General features: G+C 48.8%; 2 protein-coding genes across 3 annotated transcripts in view; one reads left to right on the top strand and one right to left on the bottom strand.

Annotated features, from left to right (window-relative positions):
- Nucleotides 1-286: 286 nt before the first annotated feature.
- MEIOC (meiosis specific with coiled-coil domain) lies at nucleotides 287-16,739 on the bottom strand (the record flags this gene model as incomplete). The annotated part of the gene is made up of 8 exons (XM_083877778.1): nucleotides 287-579; nucleotides 2,460-2,640; nucleotides 4,710-4,844; nucleotides 6,755-8,594; nucleotides 10,026-10,130; nucleotides 10,252-10,409; nucleotides 14,920-15,045; nucleotides 16,515-16,739. 8 exons carry the CDS (start codon nucleotides 16,737-16,739, stop codon nucleotides 287-289), a joined length of 3,063 nt encoding a protein of 1,020 aa, XP_083733904.1.
- Nucleotides 16,740-20,815: 4,076 nt separating this feature from the next.
- NSF (N-ethylmaleimide sensitive factor, vesicle fusing ATPase) overlaps nucleotides 20,816-22,016 on the top strand; it is a 74,254-nt gene continuing 73,053 nt past the window's right edge. For both annotated transcript variants that reach the window (XM_083877726.1, XM_083877725.1), the window contains exon 1: nucleotides 20,816-20,871. In XM_083877726.1, the coding sequence (XP_083733852.1) occupies nucleotides 20,860-20,871 (12 nt within the window). In that variant the 5' untranslated portion in view covers nucleotides 20,816-20,859. The remainder of the gene's footprint in view (nucleotides 20,872-22,016) is intronic.

Below are 22,016 nucleotides of genomic sequence, written 5' to 3' on the forward strand. Positions count from 1 at the left end.
TTTAAAAACCTATTTCCTAAAGCAAAACTAAAAGGAGTTATGGGGAGAGTTGGACACCAGGCTTCACCCACAGGAGTTAAATAATATCTTGGCTGTTAATGAATTAGTCTGATTATTTTTTTAAGTTAACATTCACCAGTTTGGCTTTACAACATTCTCACCCTGCCCTTCACGTTAACAGCTTAACTTGAGAGCCCTTAAGGCAAATCTCACTTCTCATCAAGATATAGCTTTAAATATGAACTTTAGCAGTTGAAACTTTGAAGTAACTAAAAAGAACCAAAAATTATGAGGAATTCATGTCTCCTCTCTCATACACACTGCGGAGCAGGTCCGTGCAGGGCCCCGGAGCTCCCTCTGCACTCCCTTCCCTGGGCCCTCGCGGGGCCGCGGCCGCAGCCGGGGGCGTCTCGGCTCGTTTCTCTTCGGGCGCCGCCCCCTCCTGGGGAAGTCTCTCCCGAGCCCGTTTGGCAGCGGAGGGTTTGGGCAGGGTCATCTGGAAGGCGCACCACAGCACGGTGCGGACCTTGCGCGTGGCCAGGCACAGGGCCCGGAGCGCCGCGGCCAGAGCCAGCACCACTGCAGGGGAGGAAACGGCCCTTTAGTCCCGGAGCGCTGCTGGGGCTGCCCTCGCCCCACACCTTCCCTCCCTCTCGTGTCTGACTTTGCCTGGCCCTTGACAGGTTTGTAAGAGCTGGATGTGAAATTCTCTGCCCTCATACAGTGAGGCAAATGTGCTCTTAGGCTCTCAGTTTGTTACAACACCTTCCTGCTGCAGCTGCACCCCGGGGCTGGGGTGCTCCATGTACACACACTAAAGGCACCTGGGCCCTCCCCTTCTGGGTCACAGGGGATCCTCCACCTGTCCTGCCAAGAAATCCTTACCATGGCTGAAGGAACAGCTCCTTTGGGGCATTGTATTGAAGCACAAAGGTCATATTCTGTGAATGGGTGTTGAACCACAGAGCTGTAAAGGGTCACCTGGGCTGTGATCCTGTTATTCTGCCACAGCGTGCCCAGAGCAGCTGTGGCTGCCCCTGGATCCCTGCAAGTGTCCAAGGCCAGGTTGGATGGGGCTTGGAGCAGCCTGGGACAGTGGAAGGTGTCCCTGCCCATGGCAGGGGTGGAACTGGATGGGCTTTAAGGACCCTTCCCACCAAAACCATCCTGTGGTTCTGTAACAGATGCTTAATACTGGATCAGATGCAATAGAAAAGTGCTATGGAAACAGGGCTAGGCAGGACCTGCTCCCAAACAAACCAGAACAGCTTCAGGCTTTTTCCTCAAGGTTTTGCCTGACACAGCAAATACAGTTACTGCATCCAACAATTTACTGTTCAAAAAAATCCTCCCCACTGCTGCTCTCAAGACAGCAGTATGAGGCAGAGGACCAGGCACCACCCCTCCAGGTGGGCAATCAGATTCCACGGTGCAGAGTCTCTTCTGCTCTCCCAGCACCTGCACCAAGAAGCTGCATCTCCCGGTCTGACAACTCCTTCCCACACTACTCTGTTCCAAAGAGCTCACAGATGTGCTAGTGCCAGGTAAAGCCAATTATTTTCATGGGCTTCAACACCCAAAAAATCCCCTTCACCTTAATGAGTTCCATATTCTTCGGTCAAGGTAAAGAGAAACAAGAATGATGAGGAACAGGTGTAAATAAAGAATGCTGCAGTGTATATTCTGAGGTAAACTTGAGAATTACAGACACCCCAAAGAAGTAAAATAATCCCTGCAATTCAGATGTAGAAAGAACAGCAGAAGAGATCAGAAGATTTAGAAATATAAGAAATATAAGCTTCTGACACAAGGTAGGAGGTCAGAGTGTTGCAGGGAGCAGGAATTTACCCTGACTCCCATCTCAGAAAAAAGGGAACCTGCCACTCTGCCTGTGCACTGGTCAAAGATTAAACTGAATATTTGGCTTATTTGGGACACCATTAAGAATGAAAACATTCTGCTCATTTTGTGCATCCATCCAAAATACGATTTGTAATTATGCCAGTCCATACAGAATATGCTTGAAGAGGAAATCCATTTGTCACCCAAGGTCATCTTGGTTGCTTTGGGAAGATTCAGCATGGAGAGACCAAGGAAGTTCTAGACAAAGAACTGGAGGGCTCATAGGAACAGGAATATGAGGGACAGGGAGAAGCAAGAGGCAATAGCTTAGTAACACCCCCAATCTCTGAATATGTTATCAAAAAAACCCACTAATTTTTATTCCTTGCTAGTTTATTAACTGACTAACCTCCAAATTGATTTAACCTATTTATCTCTAAACCCCAGTTTTAGTGACTCCTCAAACCCTCATCTAAACCCCATCCAATCTACCTTTGACAAAGCTCTAACATTGAAAAGTAAGTTAAAACTTGAATTACAACCCCCCTCCCTCACTTATTTTGCAAGATGTGTTCAATTCCCAGCTCCCCTATAAAGGTACAGAAGCAGAGCTATACCTCTCTCATCCTGGCACCTGGGAGGGCCGTGCCGCTGCCGGCTGGAGGCGTTGACAATCTCGTCCTTCCTGCGAGCCTGCACCACGTGGATGGACTCCAGGTGTTTGTCCAGAGCAGTGGAGATGTTGGCGTGCAGTGGGGAGCTGCGCAGGCGCTCCATCTTCCCCAGCAAAGTCACAACCTGAGGAGCAATTCACATCTTACAGGGCTTCACGCTGTACTCATCCACACTTACAAGAAAATTAACTAACTAGGGAGAACAGATTAATGATAATCATTACTTTCTTTTGAGAACAGTTCATGAAGTTACAGCTGAAGCAGTTTTAAGTTCTTACCAGGGATGTGTTGATCTCTGAACCCAAAGCTGTGGTACAGCTGGGTGTGCAAAGCACAATAGCAAAGCTACAGAACCACAGTAAGGACCCCCAGCTTACTGGTTAATACCAGATCTGTACAGCTTTGAGACATCCATGAACAAAAGGTGGTTTCAGGGTAATATGTATTTCCCTGAATTCAGAGCACTGGGTCCTCCCTTCTCACAGCACTGCTGCAGTTTCTGGGTGAAAACCCAGATGGGCCCTTGTGCTGTGCAAGGCAGCCTGGGCCAGCAGCACTCACAGCTGCACTGGGAGAGGGAAAGGTGCTGTGGAACCACGTGTGGGCCAACTTTGGGATGAACACTCAACACTAAGGGAGCTGAGAACAAACACTCAGAAATAATTCAGGTTTGTTTAGTCCACTAAAAATGTGCATCTTTGTTGTCTTATCTTACAGCAATCACATTACTTAGTGGGTTTCCCCGTGGTAAGTGACTCCTCAGCCACAGTCACATAAAGCTGAGAACTTGGCTACTGGTCTGCAGAAAAAGAGAAACTAAAAATCCCAAAACTGGGATGTTCCTTAGGCCATGGCTGTACTTAACGTCTTAAAGGAATGCATATGACTGTCAAGAAGACTGAACTGGATGCTCCAACTATGAAGAGTTAACTCTAGATTCTGCCAACACAGCTTCCACTTAAACCTTTGTACCAGGGTTCCTCTCTGGCCATCACCAAGCTTTCTGCTGTTAGAATCCAGGTTTAACAGACCCACTCTGCTGTTGTGCATCCTTAAAACTACCTAACAAGGTACCTAACAAGGGTTTAAGGTGTTATACCCTGAAGTTTGGTTTCTCAAATGGCTAGAGGGGATTAAGCCCTGTTTTGGAGGCAGTTTTAAAGTACCAGGACAAGGGCAGGCAAGCCTTCCAAACATGGAAACTAAGGCTGTTCTTTTGGGATTCACAGAGCAGGAGTTTAAAAAGAGTACACTAAGCCCATCCACATCTTTCTCTCCATCCCTCAGCTGGATGAGCAGCACCAGGCAGGCCCTGCAGGCAGTGAGCAGACACAGCTCCATGGATTATTTCTCCTGTGTGAGGCAGGTAGGACAGGCTGCTGCTCCCCCCTGCTGCTGAGTGGCTGGCCCAGCACTGCTGCTGCCTCCAAACACTTCCCAGAACCCTTTCACCCCACAGCCCCTGGCAGGGGGGGACAGGATGGTTTCTGCTTCTCTTGCCTGCAGCACCAGCACATGGCTCTGGTCACTGGGCCTCAGGAGGGCCACAACAGCCCCTCACCATTCTGATGGCTCCCTCCTCCCCCAGCTGTCACCTCCCCGTGGTTTGCCCACAGAGCTCAGCAGACACCAGTCTCCCTTGTCCTATTGGTTAAGGCTCTCTGGGTTAAACAGCAAACTGGGAACAGAAGCTCTGGATGAAGGTCTATTTTCAGCATCAAATAATCATTCTGCAGTAAAATATACCAGACTGTCAAGCAAATACATCTGTCAACAGTTTTGAAACATTAACTAAACCTGTTTTTTCCCCACAAATACCTCCTCCATCACAGTGTCTCCAAATCCACAGTGAACATTTCCCTGCTGAGCTGCTCTGAATGCAGCAGCCCTGAGAGCAGTGCACAGGCTCCAGGACTGGATGCTGCACCACGTGCACACTCCTGCACCAGGAACTGCGTCCTCCTGGCACATGGGGATGTGACTGTGAGCCTCAGCCCCTCTGTGGTTCCCTGGAAACAGCACCCAGGAGCTGTAGAAGCTCTAACAGGGACTGCTGAAATGTTATTCCCTGCACAGCATTGAAGAACAAAGCTATTTTGGGAAAAGCTGCTCTGATCATCTTACCTATCTCACACTGTACTCTAAGTTCTGTGAGATAAGTTCAATAGATTTTTTTTTAGTCCTACAACTCACTCTGGCTTGTTCCCGTAGCTGATCCACAATTAAGCGATCAACCCTTGATGGATTTGATGTCAGCCTTGGAATTGGAATGTTGTTAGTACTGGAAACCTTCTTCCCTTGGAAATTCTTAGCAAGAGCTGATTCAGTCTGCAGGAAAACAAAAGAACAACTCCCTCAGAATGTACATGCAGAGTGTGCTTCATTACAGAAACAAGAAAAAATATCAGATTCAAATTCTTCCCATCAGGGTTTTGGAGTTTTTTAAAGGAGACAATGAGGATTCAGCCATTTGGGATTTAACTCTCTGGTGAGACAATCACCTGCTTTAAGTGAACAACTGCTTTACTCAAAGCAGTTCAACTAAAGCCAACACACCGTGTTCCAGCAGTGCTATGTCTGCTCACTCTGACTACAGCCTGTACTGGTTTTGCCTGGAAATAAAATGGAGGTAAGTCAGAATTACAGGGAAAAAAATGACCAAACAGATGTGGATCTCACACATAAAATTAAAATAAAACTGTTTCAGTCAGCAATTAACCTAATTTTTGTACAGATTACACTACAGAAAGATTTTTTCCTAAGCACCCTGGTCTAGTGGAATGTGTTCCTGCCTATGGCAGTTGGGTGGAGCTGGATGGTCTTTAAGGTCCCTTCCAAACCAAATCATTCCAGGATTCTGTATTTTATTTAGCCATCAGAAAACTATTTTGAAAGCTGTTTGCAAGATTCCAAGTTCCCATCTCTCATTCCCTCATTATGTCACTCTGAAACACCCATAACAACATACAATTAATTAGCTGAATCTGATTTAAAATTGCAATTCTTGGATGGTTTCATAGTGGTTCACTATTAACAAGAGCATGGTGTGCCAAGACAAGGGGGAACGGCTTCACACAGAAAGAGCAGGTTTAGACTAGATATTAGAAATAAATTGTTCCTTGTGAGGATGGTGAGGCCCTGGCAGAGTCCCCAGAGCAGCTGTGGCTGCCCCAGCCCTGGAGGTGCCCAAGGCCAGGCTGGAGAGGGCTTGGGGACACCTCGGACAGTGGAAGGTGTCCCTGCCCATGGCAGGGGTGGCACTGAGGGAACTTTAAAGTCCTTTCCAACCCAAACCATTCTGGGATTCTGTGATAAAGCTGAATTTCTCCCCCATGGCCCCTGGCAATCCACATGCCAGCTTTTTCTGTCTGCACTTTCCATGCATTCCAGACACCACCTCCTCTCCTTAAGCTGCTCCTCAAACCCTGTATTCAAAGCAACCACTGCTTATGTCAGGAAACACTGTCAAAAAAATCCCCACGTTACATCTTCTTGGAATTGGTTCCTTTGTGGGGGCTGGCACAGGAGAACTCCCAAAAGGCCCCACTATTGCCAGGTGACATTTGGCCCAGCTTTCCCCACAGGCAATCCCAGGTATTGAAATTCAAACCCCATCTCAGCTGGTGAAATGAAGACAGGTTTTCCTACAACCAGAAAAAGCAACTGCTTTTAGTAGAGCTTCACACAGCCCTACCTGAGCCTTTTACTGCAAGGATTTCAATTAAATGACCCTTCCCTCAGCCTCTGTTTCAGGGAAAAAAAAAGAACCCTTTCAACCCTTCAAATACACCCTAGGTTTAAACCTTCAGGGAAACAGGAGGTAGGAAATCAGTGTAGCTCCTAAAAATTGGAATGAAAGAATTAAAGTTTAGTTTCAATTCAAAACATATTTACTGGATTTGCTTTCAAAGATCCAGTTGTATTAATAAAAAAGATATAGCAAACACATCTTTGTTCCTCATGAACACACCTTCCCCAGCCCTGGGACTGGAAAAGCTCCTGAATTCCTGTTTTTAGTGCAATGTTCCATACAAAATGAGCTATGCTTCCAGCCAGGCTTCAAATCTCCACACCTTTCACTTCCTGTCCCAAAAAACACAGAGAAACAAACTTGTAACTTTCAAGTCCCATCAAGCATTTAAACTCCTAACAGCAGAACTACTCATGATCTGGGACTGCACTGAGCAGGATGAGATCTACATCAAACCTGTGATACTATTTTAGTTTGGTTTTCTTACCTTCTTTCTTTCTTTCTCCAAAGCTCTCCACTGCTCATAACACTCTTCCAGTCTCACATGCAGCTCGCTGGCAGGCCCACTGCGACTTTTCACTTGCTTTTGGAATCCAAATGCTGACACAAAACCAGAAAGGGCACTGTCACCATATATCTTCTCTGTAAAGCAGGGGTACAGGCGTTTGAGATCATCCTGAGAGAACAAGGTGTGAGGCTCCATCAGAGGCACCACGGAGCGGCCCAAGAGGTGAGCAGATCTCAAGGGGAAGGTGCCGGGGCCCAGCTGCCGGTTCCGCCTGAAGTCCCCCACCATGCAGTTGGGAATGCCTGGAGCCTGCAGGCAGCTCCCAGCACCGATGGCACCAGTGTCCCCGTTCCCTGCCCCGAGATGCAGCTGCCCCTGAGACTCCAGTAACTCCTGGTACATGTCCTGGAACACCCCATCTGCCTGGTTCTGCCCTTCCAGGTCACAGTGCTCGCTCTGTGGCTTCAGCTGGAAACGCTGTTTGTTCAGATTGTCAATGATCCCCAACTGCTGAGCCAAGTAACTGTCACAGAATCCATTGGGCTGCTTCAACTTCTTCTCATTGAGGTACTCAATGAGGTTCTCTTCCCCACCTCTAACCAGGGCTTCCATGCATGCAGCTGCCCGAGCTCGTTCTGCGGTGCTGTAGCCGAAGTCAAGGCTGGAGAGGAATGGGTTGTCTTGACAGTACTTGTGAAGTAAATTACTATTCAAAGGCAAATTTGAAGATGGCAACTGAAAAACATCATTAGAATGACGAGAGCTTTTTGGAAATGCAGGTGACTGATTATTCAGTTTCAACAAAGGACTTGGATTCTGGAAGGGGCCAGAAGCCGCGGGTTTGGTTTGGATGTTTATCCACCCTGGCCTGGTGCTCGAGCCTGCTGAGGGGACTGCTGCACTGGGCAACAGTGGGAGTGATTTATAGAATTCAGGATTCTGAAGATCGGCCTTGGAAAACTGCTGCTTTTCCACACCATTATTTCCTGGACAAGCTGCAAAAGATTTCAGTCCATATTCAAACTTTTGCCCAAAATCAGTGCCGAAGGAAGATTCGCTTGCAAATTGTTTCTCTGATACAAGTCCTACAGACTTGGGAAATGTAAAGTCGTGCTGATCAGAAATTGTATCTTCAAATTTTTTCTGAGTTCCTGATTTAACTTGAAATAATTTAGCATAGGGCTCTGCATCCAGAGGTGGTGCCTCAGGGGTTCCATTTACCAGCTTTCTATTTTCTTGTAGGCTACAACTGGTGCCCTTGTTGGGCTTTGCTTTACCAGCATGAGAATATTCAGTGTATCTGCTATAATCTGTGTTCTCATTGTATCTGTGACACTGTGGAAGGAATGTTTCTGCCCGCTTTGGGTGCACCTGTGCATCTGCTCCTTTGGGACACACCTTCTCCCTTCCATAAGAATAAGCATCGGTTCCTGAGTCTTTGATTGCTTCTGAGTACCCAGCCTGGGCTGCAAATGTGTTTTTCAGGTAGGGGTAGTTCTGATATACAGGTGTTGTCTTCATACTCTCATTAGGCTGCAGGTTGCAGCCATTGGCACGATCACTCCTGGCAGAGTACAAGCTCTGCTCCTCCAGGTCCACGCTGGCAAAGCCGCGGTAACAATCGTCGGCTTTCTGCTGTGCCACCACAGTGGGACTCTGCAGGAACTGCTTGTCAGCAGCAGGGATGGACTCAGTGCCATAGAAACCCTGCTGGGGCACTGCTCCAACAACTGCCCTCCTGGCCTCTGGCAACAGCTCATGGTGCTCCATTCTGCTCGTGTTCACTGGCCACACTGACTTCAGGGTGGGAGGGCAGGTCCTTGAAAAACAAGAAACACGAGGTTAAACACTGATCTGTGCTGCTGCTCTTCATTCCCAAACATAAAACAAGGTTTAAGAAACTAATTATTCCCGAACAATTTCTCTCAAATGATTCCAAGATGTCTGACTTCAACTTCTACCCACTCCCATCATCCTCAGTTTCCCAGAACTAGCTGAGAAAACTGATTGTGCCTTGTCCGAACACATCACCACAGCTCAGGAGCTATGGGCAGGCTTCATCCTGCAAGGGATGTGTACACATCAAATCCTGGTATGTCACTCCTGTCCATCATCACCAAAAATACTCCTGGTTCAGCACCAAGTTCAGGCAGCCAGACTGCTCTCAGTCTTCCAAAGCCATGTCCCAGCACTCCAGAGAAAATGCTTCTCTCTCACCTCACTTGTGCCTTACACTGGCCTGCACTGCTTCCTGCAGGTAAAGCCAGAGGCAGCATCCCAGCACACCTCGTTTCTTTCCACTAACCAGCATGAATTAACACAGGACCACCAATCCCTGACTGCCCAGGAGAACTGTAAACAGACTAAGTAAAGGAGAAATTGTGCCTGGAAGCCATTGCAGGCCAGTTCTGGGAATACTGAACCAGCCCTGCCTGTCCATAGCAAAGGAATTACTGAGTTGTCTCATGATATCAAGACTGACTCTGAAGTTTTCCCTCATTTCAGACACATAACTCAGCACACATAGAGAAATCACTGGAATTGTTTGGGAAGACAGAAAGGAAAAGCAGTGCCTGGCTTGGGAACCTGAGAGCTGGGCTCCCTGTCTTGTCTCCTAGACCTGGAAAAGGAAAACACAGAGAGCTCCGTAAGTATCCTGGGGATGTTGGACCTGCACCCTTCTGTGTCATGTTGTTATGACTATGGAATTGTCTCTTCTGGTGCAGGAATAGAGGCAAAATAAACCTGACATTTAGATACACAAATATTGCTTAGGTAGCACTAACAGCAAGAAACATTAATTTTGCATGGAATTTTCTCCTGCCAGTTCAGGCAAATGTGAAGGAGCCTGTGCTTTGTGTATTTTTTCTGTGAATTGACATTAATTAAGAAAGAAACCTAAAGTCTGAATTCATTCTTGATTAAAATAAAAAAAAAAAAACAAAACACCAGACCAAGGCATACATCCAGGGGATTTATCTGAATACAGCATGTCCACAACACTTGTTAAGATCTTATTTAAAAAATGTCAATTAACCAGTTCTGTAAATATCAGAGAGCCAGAAGCTGCCATACAATCTAAGTGCCGTGAGAAAAGCTTCCAAGTATCCCAAGTGAAAGGTTGGAGGATGAGGGGAAGGGAGGGCAAGCTCATGCTCAGAGCATGAGGCCTGGCCAGCAGCAGATGGAGGTGACTCAGGAGCCCACTGAGATCAGAGAGGGGAGTTCCTGTCACCTGCACCTCACTTACCCCTCAGCAAAGCACGGCTGTGGTTTGTCTTGTTCTTCCAAAATGTTTGACACGAGCCCATATAAATCAGTTTCACTGCCATAATCGTTCCTTTCGGGCTGAATCCTGAAAAACAATTGTGTGTTAATAAAAACAATTCCTACATTCAAAGTACTTCCTACATTAAATTAAAAAAATATAACCCATCTACCCCAACAGACATACACTCCCTGCCAAGGATGACTACCTGGACTTCAGGTTAATCTGAGGAGCAGCAGATTGCTTGTTGTCATCTGTACACGTAGACCAAGAGGGGTACAAAAGGGAAGGGTCCATGGGTGCAGAGTACTCTAATGCTGTAAGGGAAGAACTGTAGGTCTGAGGTAACTCCACATTTTCTTCATTCTGCATTTAATATACAATAAAAGCATTTATTTAATATGAAACACGTCAAATTGTCATTTTGTCATTGTACGTGGTTATAACTGAGTTCACTCTTTGAGGAATCAGCACATGAGAAGTAAGCAAGCCACAAACTTGGAATACAACAATTTCAAGCTATATTAATAATTAATATTTTAAGCAGAATTCTCAAAATTCTTAAGCAGAATTCTCTGTCTCTTCCCTTGCTCTCTGTTGCATATGGAAGCTGATGGTATCATTCTCACTTTTCACCCCTCTTTTGAATAAAACCAGATGCTCTTAGGTCTGCTAAACAAGTGTTGTTTAAGGCTTATGAAAAGCTTTAGTACATCCTGCCTAGCAATTGTTTAAGAAGGTGCTGGAGCTGCACATCACAAGTTCTTTGTCACTCAGCCTTGTGCTCTGTGTGTCCTGAGCTGACCTTTGCTGGCAACTGAGTAGGGGGCACCTCCCCAGTCACGTAGTGATCACCACAGACCCCCCAAAAGGCCTAGGCAGGCACAGTAACAAGTATTGGTATTGCACTTGTAAAATGCTTTCTTTTGTATCCCACTGGACACCAAAGTCAGGAGCTGTTTGCATTTGAATGGGAGGATCCACAAATGGGACCAAAGACTCAATTAAGCTGCACTGGTTTGCCCCAGGGATTTAAGAACAGCCCAGTGGTTTTTGGAAAACAATGTAAAACTGTGTACCCTTGGGACTAGAATGGGAGGCATCACAAAAAGTATAGTGAAGAAATGTGAGCCACAGTGTGCATCCACAGAGCCAGCCTCAGCCTCCCCCAGGACAAGCTAAAAAAGGAACACACCAGGAAAACATTGGCAAATAGATTTCTCTCATTGCCATGGCAGAATGGGGATCAATACTTATTGGTAATAGTTGATACATTTCCTGGGAACCTGAAGCTTTTCCCTGCCAAAGCAATCAGGCTGAGGAGGTAGGTGAGGTATTACTGAAAGAGATCATTCCTCGGCACAGGATACAAATTAAACTGTCCTGGTTCTGGCCAGGACAGGGTTAATTTTTTACAGTAGCTGGGAAGGGGCATGGCCAGGACCCAGAAGTTATTCTGTACCACCCAACCTCCTTGCCCTGGGAGGGGGCCCTTTTCCAGTCCAGAGAATGTGCTGGAGGGAGCTGTCCAGTATTACTGGGAAATTCTTCCATGTGAATCCTTTCTTGTACCCTCTATCATTATTGCTGTTACTATTCCTTTTCTTCTCTCACTACTGCTCCCAGTAAATTGCTCTTCTCAACCTGTGATCTTTGCCTTTTGTGCCTCCAATTCTCCTCTCTGTGCTCAGCAGGGAGGGGAAGGGGAGAGCAGGAGAGATCAGTGTGTGGTCTGGAGAATCCCAGTGGGAGAACCGAACTGGGAAGTGCCATTCCCAAACCACAACAGCCTGGACTGGAACCCAACAAACGTGAGGCACAAAGGGATGAGTTAACAACAGACCTGCCCAGAGCAGGCTGGAAACAAACCTGATCCAAGCATTTGCTGTAGTGGGTGTGCAGCACCAGGCTCTGGGGAAGTTTAACAGTACAGCAGATTGTTAAAAACCACACTGAAAGCAGTGGGTGGTGGGACCCTCAAACATTGGGATCTACATTTAGTGAAGGCCACCTGGTCACTGAACACTTGAGGCTACACCAATTGAGCTGGCCCTGCCCAATCAAAACCTCCATGGACCATAGAAGGAATAAAGGACAAAACAAAGAGACCTGAGATGTTGCCACCAGCACTACTGAGGGTCAGAATAACACCCAGATCCAGAGATAAACTCAGTCCTTTTGAAATCTGTACAGATGACCTTATCAGGCAGTCTCTTACAAACCACATTCTGTGAATATCTGGGCCAAGAACACTTGTGTAATTATGTTATCTCTCTAGGGAGAGTTTTGTCCTTTATCAACAAGTACCTTCACTGCAGAAATCTGATTGATCTGTTAATTACATCCAGGTGGGAGATTGGATTAAGACCAGGGAACAATGAACCACCAAAGGAACACTGGAAAGGACCATACCAGGTTCATTTTACAATGTACACAGCTGTGAAATTTTAAGGGCTACAGCTGTGGAACCACCATTCAGGACTGAAGAAAACTACAGGATGAGTTCAGTGAGAAACCCCTGACTCTGGACCTTAGAGACTAAAAAAATGAAAAAGAAACTTCATGAACTGTGCCTGGAAAGAAGGCCTGTCTTACACAGAACTTGAATGCCCTCAAGGGGTAGTAGCAATTTCAACTGCTGTAATTATTGCAGACAAATAATTGCACAGAGCAGGATTGCCAAGACAGTGCCAGATATCAAACTTGCTATAATGTTGGTATAATTTTACATTGGTTAGGATTGTTACTGTGACATGTTTCCTTGAACTGCCTTAACTGTTCTGAATATGAAACTTATACAGGTAATCCTTTTGTTCTTTCCTGTCCAGTCAAACACTGTAACAAAAAACCAATTTTACAATGGTTTAAGGAGGATGGAAGAGAATTTAAATTATTAATTAATGTTACAACTAGATGGGAATCTGACAACACACACTCTAAAATTTCCTTTGATACATAAGGAGGGTGAAGGTAAATATTGCTGAGCTACAGAAGATAAAGTAGTAGCAGAAAGCCATTTGATACAAGTAATGCAAAAGGAAACCCCTGACCATTAACACCTCCCAAAGTGCCTCGAAGCTGGGAAATCAGGCTGTGTGTAATTAAGAAGGTAGGGAAACAACAGATACTATTTATATATGCACTGAAAACTATAGTATATGATATTCATGCTATTATTGCTCTGGACCTGGTCAATAATGGAACCACAATGTATCCAACAGGACACAGAGTATGGGCCCATTAAGAAACAGATGACAAACCACAGGTGTCAGCACTTGTACAGCACATGAACAACAGCTGAAGGAAATACAATCGAAATTCAAGATTTTTGCCTTGATATGGAACAGAACACCTGTAATTTTGAAATTCCACCAGTGATTAATATAAAAATGATACTCAGATATACGAGTAAAAGGTGGGTATGCTTTAGTACTCCTTGTGAAGATACAGAAATAGATAATCCATTAAATCACATTCAAGTTTTTATGTTTGTAAATTTACTCAGAACAGAGGCTGTGATTTTAACTATTGAACCCCCAGTGGCTTCCTTTCAACTAAAAAAAACACCCCTGTATCTTAATTTCATCTATACAACCCTATGGGTATGAGCACTACGCTAGTATAGAAACTGCTACAATGTAAAAATTTGCAAAGGCTGTTAAAATAAGCTAACAAGAGTAGCAGAAACACTTTCTTCTTATTCTTCACGGCACTAAAGAAATCCATCAAGTAATGGAATGAGCAAAGAAAGATGGAGATCACCACAGCTGGGATATTTTATTTAAGGCTGCACAAGCTGAGTGACTGCATAAGGCAGGCAGGAACTGTGGATTAGACAGGCAGGTTTATGACAACTTTAGTGTCTAAATTCTCTTGCTTTTCACTCCTTGGCGTGCTTGGTTTGTGGAAAACTTCCCCGGGACCATGCACAGAATAAACAATGTCTCCTTTCTCAACCTGACCCTGCCTCCAGGCCCAGGGAGTTCTTAAAACCGGCAACAATGTTGGCTTAAAACATCTGCTCCAGTTTCTGCTGGTTGATCCCTGCCAGGAGTCAGGAATTAGACCCCCTTTCTCCCCATCAGTAGAGAGTATTAAGGTACTGAAGAAAACTTGCATCCAATTCTTTTCTTGAGAAAAGGCATTATATCCTGATTAAGTGAAAAGGAACATCTTTACCTTTATTTTATCTGTTTGGTTTAGACAGAACAGGCCTTCTTAGCCCTTAGTAAGTGAAACAATAAATGTTTTTGCAGGGTTAAATGTTAAATACTCAGGATACAATCCTTTGGAGCACAGCAGTCTGACAAAATAACAAGTCCTGGATGGAAGAAGTAGCAAGTCTGGTCTTGAAGGTACTGGGAATGAATTTTCATTCGACTATTTTACCTCAGTAAAAGTTTATGGCTACGAAAGGCAAAAATTCCAAGAGAGAGCTGACATATTTAACTGTCCTGGCAGTTTTTGCTGAACAGACTAATAACTGGTTCATACAAATGCTTCGACTACAGAAATATCTGAGGCAATAACTAAAGTTCTCATTCTTATCCACTTTCCAGTTTTCCTAAAAGAGTTGTTTGCTCCTCACTCTGCCTACAATTGTTTATGCCAACAGAAAAAATTACCATGAACATTTCACCAGAACAGTAGTGAAATACCATTTTACCAAACATCCCCTACAGCTTCACCAGTGACTGCATTAGAAAAGCCACCATCCCCTCTGATGAAAGTTACAGCGATGAAGATTTACTACAGTTAAACATTGTGATTTATATTAACAATGCAGTGAATATAAATCAGTGTGAGCAACCACTTTAGAAACATATTCTGACCAAACTCTTACACAGCTGTAAAAAGAATCAAAAACCAACTGAACCTGTGATTTGTAGCAGCCATAGAGCGAGGCAGAGCCCGGCAGGGCGGCGCTGAACACGTCCGTGGGCCTCCCGCCCGCCTCCGCACTGCCCCAGCAGCGGCCGCCGCCTCGGAACGCCACGTTGGGCTGCGGGGACACGGAAACGACAGCGACATCAGTACACAGGGAATGGCATCAGGGGCTGCGGGGACTGGGACATCAGTACACTGACAATGGCATCAGGGGCTGTGGGGAGAGGGGGAAGGACAGGGATGTTGTTACACACAATGCCACGAGGGGCTGAAGGGAAAGGGAAAGGAACTTCAGTACACTGACAATACCATGAGGGGCTGCAGGGACAGGGAAAGGGACAGGGACAATGTTACACACAATGCCATGAGGGGCTGAAGGGACAGGGACATAATTACACACAGTCATAATTACTCATAGAGACACAATTATAAACAGAGCTGACAATATTAACTTCTTTAACACTTCTAATTTACTGCTGGATTCGGTTCCATTTGAGTTTTCAAGGATGGGGTTCTATATGTAAGTGTAAAACACTTTTCTATTTACCCTGAAGGAAAAGCTGAACCTGCCAAAGCACAAGAAACTCCAAAGGTGTTCAGAGACAGAGGAAATCTGCCCTCTCCCTGCTTCCACCAGCTGAGCTTCCCAACATCAGAGCCACCAGAGGAACATCAAACACAGAGGAATGCTCACAGAATCATGGCATGGCTTGGAAGAGACATTAAAGCTCATCCAGTGCCAACCCCTGCCATGGGAAGGGAACCCTTCCTCCAACAGGAGCTGAGGAGTTATTCAGCCTTCACACATTCCTGAAAACCTCTTGTCCTTCCACCACTGCTCCCACACACTGTTTAACTTACATGATGGCACGGATGTGCATTTCCAGGAGCTTGAAACTTCCTAGAATTTCCACCACAGCTCTCTTCCCTGAGAGCTGTGGTGGAAATCTGCTCCATTCTGTAACTATGGGAGAAACAACTCCAACTGCAGGGACACCCCTCCAAGTGCCAGAAATCACAGACCAGAAGGAGCAAAAAATGAGACCAAACAAAAGCTGAGGGCTCTTCTCCCAAGGGTGAGGCACACAAGGAAAAGCTAAACTGGCTAGCTAAAACCCCCTTTAGCCAACAGCTCATTTGGAATGATGAATAAATCCAGAAAGCCAAAGTTTCCCAGGATCAGGGTTCTGAATAAGCTCTTGTCTCTAGAAACACATCCTTCTGCAGCTCCCTGAGGATGTACCAAGTGATCTCCATTTTAACTCACACCACTATTACACTCAGGTATTTTTCTGAGCTTTTCTGGCATATTCCCCAAATAAGTGAACACACTGACTTGTTGTGAAGCTCCCCTCTATGTCCTGAGCTTACTGTGCCATGTTTTCCCCTCAGAGATCGCTGTTCACAGGGACACCTGACACTTGCATAGTCTGCGATCCCACAGAACAAGGGAAAACTTGTAGGGCCAGAGGCAGCCTTAAGAAACCCACAAATCCATACTTTCTCCCTTTTCCCCCAAACAGGTGTTTTTCAGGATGCCGAAGGGGCATTTCCCCTCAGAAAGGCCTGAGCTCCGTGTCTCACACCTGCTCCCACACGGGAGGGCGCCGGGGCCCGGAGGGGGTAGCGGGGCTCGGACACCTGCCGGGGGCAGGTGCGATGCCGGTCGGGCCTCGGTGCCTCCTCAGCGCCGAGGGGGCCAAGCCCACGACAGCCGCGGCGGCTCGCCGGCTGTGTGATGGGCGGAGGCGCACAGCCAACCCGTGTCCCCATCTCGGTCCCCATCTCGGTCCCGTCCCTCACCTCCATGGCTCCGGGCCGGTCTCGGCGCGGGCCCGCGCGGGGCGGCCTGAGGCGAGTTCCGGCCGTTGCCCTCGCGCCGGCCCAACCGCCGCCCCACCCCGCGCGCCCTCGCCCATTGGCCAGCGCCCGAGGCGCTCGGCCAATCAGCGCCCGCACGGCCGCCTCGTGCCTCCCCGCGCAACGTGAGCGGCTCTGTTCGCCACGCGGTGACAGCCGCCCGGAGGACAAAGGGCTGCGCTGCGATTGGCCCCGCCCGCCGGCGCGCAGCCAATGGGAAAACAGCTCGCTCGTGCCTCCCGCCAATGAGCGGCCGCGAAGGCGCCGCTCTCCCGGAGACAGCGCCGCGAGTGGCCTCTCCGGGCCCGGGTCCTGTCACCCTCCGGGTCCTGTCACCCCCTGGGTCCTGTCACCCCCTGGGGTCCTGTCACCCTCGTGGTCCTGTCACCACCCCGGGTCCTGTCACTCCCCGGGTCCTGTCACCCCTGGGTCTTGTCCCCCCCCGGGGTCCCGTCACCCTCTGGGTCCTGTCACCCCCCGGGTCCTGTCACCCTCTGGGTCCTGTCACCGTCCGAGTCCTGTCACCGTCTGGGTCCTGTCACCCTCTCGGTCCTGTCACCCTCAGGTCTGTCACTCCCCAGCCCTGTCGCCCCCACCCCCCCAGCTGCCCTCAGCTGCTGCCCCTCCCCGCCCCGATAACGATTCCATTCAATGCCGGGCCGTGGAGCTGCGGGATGAGCTCTGGAGGAGCCTGAGGCCTCTCGAAGCCTTTGCACAACAAAAGGGGCCTGCGGTCTCGCCTGGGGACTGGACACTGAGGCCGCTACAGGAGCTGGTGACCCCAGACTCTCCTGCACCACACTGTAAGGGTGTGCAAGCCAAGGATTTCCTCTGGTTGGGATCCCTCCTCAGAGGCACCAGTTCGAGCTGTTATTTTGCTATTTGATTATTGCACCAAGGTTAGATGATCTTGATTGAGATGGTTGAGACTCTGCTGTGGGAAGCCTGGTCTGACTGTGTGAGTGTGGGGGGCGTAGCTAAAAAGGGGCTGCAAAAGGGCTTCAGTGCCAGTTCAGGTGGTGACAGTGACTGCCAGAGTGGCTCCTGGATGGTCTGACAGCCCTTCCCCAGCAGCCCTGACCAGTCCCAGCCATCTCCTCAGTCCCGCTCATCACACACAGGAGCAAGAGGAACCCACTGTCGCCCGTCACCAGTGACAGAGCTGTCCCCAAGTGCCTGTGGCAGGCTCTGTGCCCTGCTGGGGAGTCCCAAACCCCAGGAGTGCTTGGCTGGAAGAGAAGCCACAGAGGAGCTGGTGGCAGGGGGAGCTGGGACAAGCAGGGGAGCATAGCCTGTGATTTTTTGTTTATACTTTTCATTGTTGCTGCTGGTTTATGTACTCTGCCAGTGCCCGAATATCACTGTTCTCACTGAAAATTACTAAGAAAAATCCACAAGCTCTGAAGCCAAACCCAACTTGTTTTCACTTCTAAAGATATTTTATTTTGCACCCCTCAAGCTGTTTTTAAGGCATCTGGAGACAGCATTTTTGCTGCCACCCCTCTCTGTGCCACTCAGGGCAGTAAGTGCCCACAGGAGCACACTTATTTATGAATTATGGTCTTTTGTGCTGCCATCCATCTCTGACTTCCTCAGCCCACAGGACCATGGGGAGGGCAGCGGGGTGAGCCTGGGGAGCCAGGTCTGCCCAGCCCCTCCCTAAACACACCCAGGGACTCCAGACACAGTTGTTCTGCCTGCTGGAAGCCAGAGGATTCACTCCAGGAGATGAGGGGGTCATCAATGAAGGTCATGGTTTCAGAAAGTGTCCCAGACCCCAGATCCATCCCTTGCTCCCTCCCCAGGGAAGGGCTGTGGGGCAGAGCTGTGGGGCAGGGATTTGGGGCTGGCTCAGGATCAGCCAGATATGAACTGGATCCCTTAGTCCTGGATCTGCAGAGCAGTTGGTGTGACCTTTGTTCTTGGTTTGAGGGAGCTTTGTTTTGTTTTTCTTCCCCTTTTGAAATGGTGAAAAGTGGGGAAGCACAGCCACCTCCTCACCGTCCCCCTCAGCTATTCCCTACAAATTCATACGTTGCATTTCCTGCATTTCTTGCTGCAAGAGGCTCCCTTAAGGCCACAGAGCAGAGATCTGGGAAGCTGAGAGCAGCAAGAATCCCCCACAAAACTCATCATTCAGCCAGAGCTCACTGCTGGGCCGAGCCTCCTGGCTGGGCACCTTTCCAGCTGTGCAGAATGGTGTCAGCACACTCAGGTCAGGGCTCAGGTCCTGTTGGGGTCTGGCTGCTGCCACCCCAAAGCACAGGGAATGTTTGCAATATTGAACAACCACTTCCCAGAGCTGTTTTGCTGGCACAGTGAGGGGCTGTGAAACTGCTCAGCTGCAGGCAGGAGCAACAGGGTCTCACTGCAGGAGACTGAATTCTTGCACTGCTGGGATCAGCCTACAGCAGATTTAGGCACTGACCCCCTTTCTTCTTCCCCTAGGACCTGTCTGGGGCATTGACCACTTTGGCCAGTGTGGTAAAGTCTCCTCAGTGCCAGTTTTCCATGGACCTGGCGTTCCCCTCTGTGTTCCAGCTGACTCTGGTACCTGTTCAAGGCAGTACCCAGCAGTTACAATCACTATTAATATTTTATTATGCTGTCAAAGCCCACACAGGAAGCTGCTGGGACAGGTTGCTAATGCATTAAAGCTCCCAGGATGTTTGGGTTGGTTTTGCAGATACCACTGAGCTTTGGGGCTGGAGTGTCTGCCATCACCTCCCTCAGAACACAAACCTCAGAGCACAGCTGGGATTTCATCTCTGGCTGAACACCACACAGGGGGGTGAGCTCTGTGAAGAACCATTGTCACTTCTCAGCACCACCCCTCCAGGGTGATCTGCTTCTCCAGAACAAATCCAATAGTGCTTCTCCAAAGGACTATTTCAAGCGAATCCCAGCTGGACCCACATCCCAAAGCCTGGCTGGAAGCTCTGGGTGCTCAGACAGGACCCGGCTGTGCAGGAGCAGAGGGCAGAGAGCAGACACCGTGTGGGGAGAGCTGGGCTGCGGATGGGCTGGAGAAGCCCCGAGTCCCCTGCCCAGGAACGAGCCACGTCCCGGTGTGACACCTGCGAGGGGCTGGGTGCAGCTCTGAGCTCCCATTCCTGCCTCCCAGGCTCACACACACCTGTGATTGTTATCACAAATATAAACAACCATTAGTGTCGGCCAGGTGCTGCCCAATGGGAAGTCCCGTCAGGGAAGTGGTTGAGCCATTAGATGTCATCGAAGGAGACAACGATGCCTGGTTTACAACAGCTGCTGTGCGGCCCCTTTGGAGCAGGAACAGAACCAAAGCCAGATTAAAAATTAAATTAAAACAGAATTAAATTTTTAAAAGACATGTACAATTTAAAAAAGTATTAAATTAGTATTATTATGTTTTATTATATATAAAATGTAGCATACTATATTAATACTATAACATACTAAATGCTATACAATACAATAGAAATATTATCATTAATATATTAATGTTACTAAAATAATGAAAATTTGTTATAAAAATTATTAATGTTTAATCAAAACGACATTAAACCAGAATGAAATAATCTAAAGAATTAAAGCAAGGGTTGCCTGGGGGCCCGGCCCCGCTCACCCTTACACCACGGCGCTCGGCCCATCCCTCTGCACCGCGGGATAGGGACCGGGACCTAGACTTAAGACCTAGAACCTGGAGCTGGACCGGAACCAGCCGACCACACCGGACCCCTCCAGGCTGCCATCGCGTTCCCGGCCGGGCTCCCCCCGTGCTCTCCCCGATTCCACGCTCGGCACCCGCGGATTCCCGTGAGTTCCCACTGCGACCCTCGGCCCCGCCTACCCCGCCACACTGACCAATCGGCGCAGCTCTCCTGATGACTGACAGCAGAACGCCCCGCCCCTTACCGTCAGGCCGCTGGGCAGGTCGTTCCGTGACGCGGCCGGTAATGCCTTGAGCGGCGGGTAGAGTAACCAATGGAAAGCCGGAATGGCGCAGGGGGCGTGGCCTCCCCGCCCTAGAGGCCCCGCCCCCACGCGCCGCGGGGACGGCCTGTCGGTCGGCGCTGCGGCAGGCAACATGGCGGGGCGGGTAAGTGTGGGGGGGGGAGGGACACGGACCGGCCGCTATCGCCCATCCCCTGCTCCCTCTTCCGCTCCCGCTCCTCCCTGCGCCACCGCGGCTTCGGGAGCTTCTCGTAGCCCCTCTGCCAGGAGGCCGTTCAGCCCTGGGGGTCCCTCGGCAGTGCTGTGAAGCTGTGGTGATCCCCGGAGCACAGCGGTGCGGGGGTTCCTGTCGGTCCTGTGGGGCTGTGGAGACCCTCGCAGTGGTGTGGGCGGCTGGGGGTGACCCCTCTGCCAGTGCTCCCCGGCGATTTCCAGAGGCTGAGGTGGCCTCTTGGTGATGTGGCATGTGGGACAGGACTGGGGTTCCTTCAGGAGCCGGGGCAAGGGTGACCTGTCTTCCTGTGGGGCAGGATTTTAGGGTCCCCCAGGGGTGCTGTGAGACCCGGCTGGACCCTTGGCAATGTGGGGGTTCCCTTAGGAGCTCTGTGAGTCCAGGGTGACCCCTCTCCGTGTGGGTGTGAGGCAGGATTTAGAGTTCCCTAAGGGCGCCGTGAGGTTGCCGTGGCCTTGTGGGGTGCAGAGCTGGATTTTTGGGGTTTCCTGTGGATACTCGGAGGCTGTGGGGACCCCTTGGTGCTATGGGATGAGTGTCTAGGGTTCCCTCAGGGGCTGGGATGCTGCTTCTCCCTATGCTGTGGGGCAGGGTTGTGGGATGCCCTGATGGTGCTGCTGTCAGGATTTGGGGTGCCCCGGGGTGCTGTGGAGCTCTGTGACCCCTCTCCCCGTGGGCTGTGGGCAGGAACCTTTAGTGATGCTGTGGCAGGGGATGATTCCTTGGTGCTCTGGGATGTGGGGCAGAATTTTGGGATTCCCTGAAGGGCCTCTGTGAGTCTGGGGTGCCCCTGTCTCCATGGGGTGTGCAGCAAGATTTTAGGGTCTCCTAGAGGGGATGTGAGACCCTGCTGATCCCTTGGTGCCATGGGATACAGGGAGATTTTCTGCAGTGGGATCCAGCCAGGTGCTGTTTTATAATGTTTATAATTCCACCTTTTGTTGTGTGGAAGCACCTTAAGGGTTCTACAATGGGTTTATTCTGAATTAATTAAAAAAACAAACAAACAAAAAAACCCTCTTATTAGTGGTATATCACAACAGCAAGTGGCCAGAAAG

The sequence above is a fragment of the Zosterops lateralis genome (assembly GCF_965231275.1).
Source record: "Zosterops lateralis genome assembly, chromosome: 24".
Taxonomy (NCBI): Eukaryota; Metazoa; Chordata; class Aves; order Passeriformes; family Zosteropidae; genus Zosterops; species Zosterops lateralis.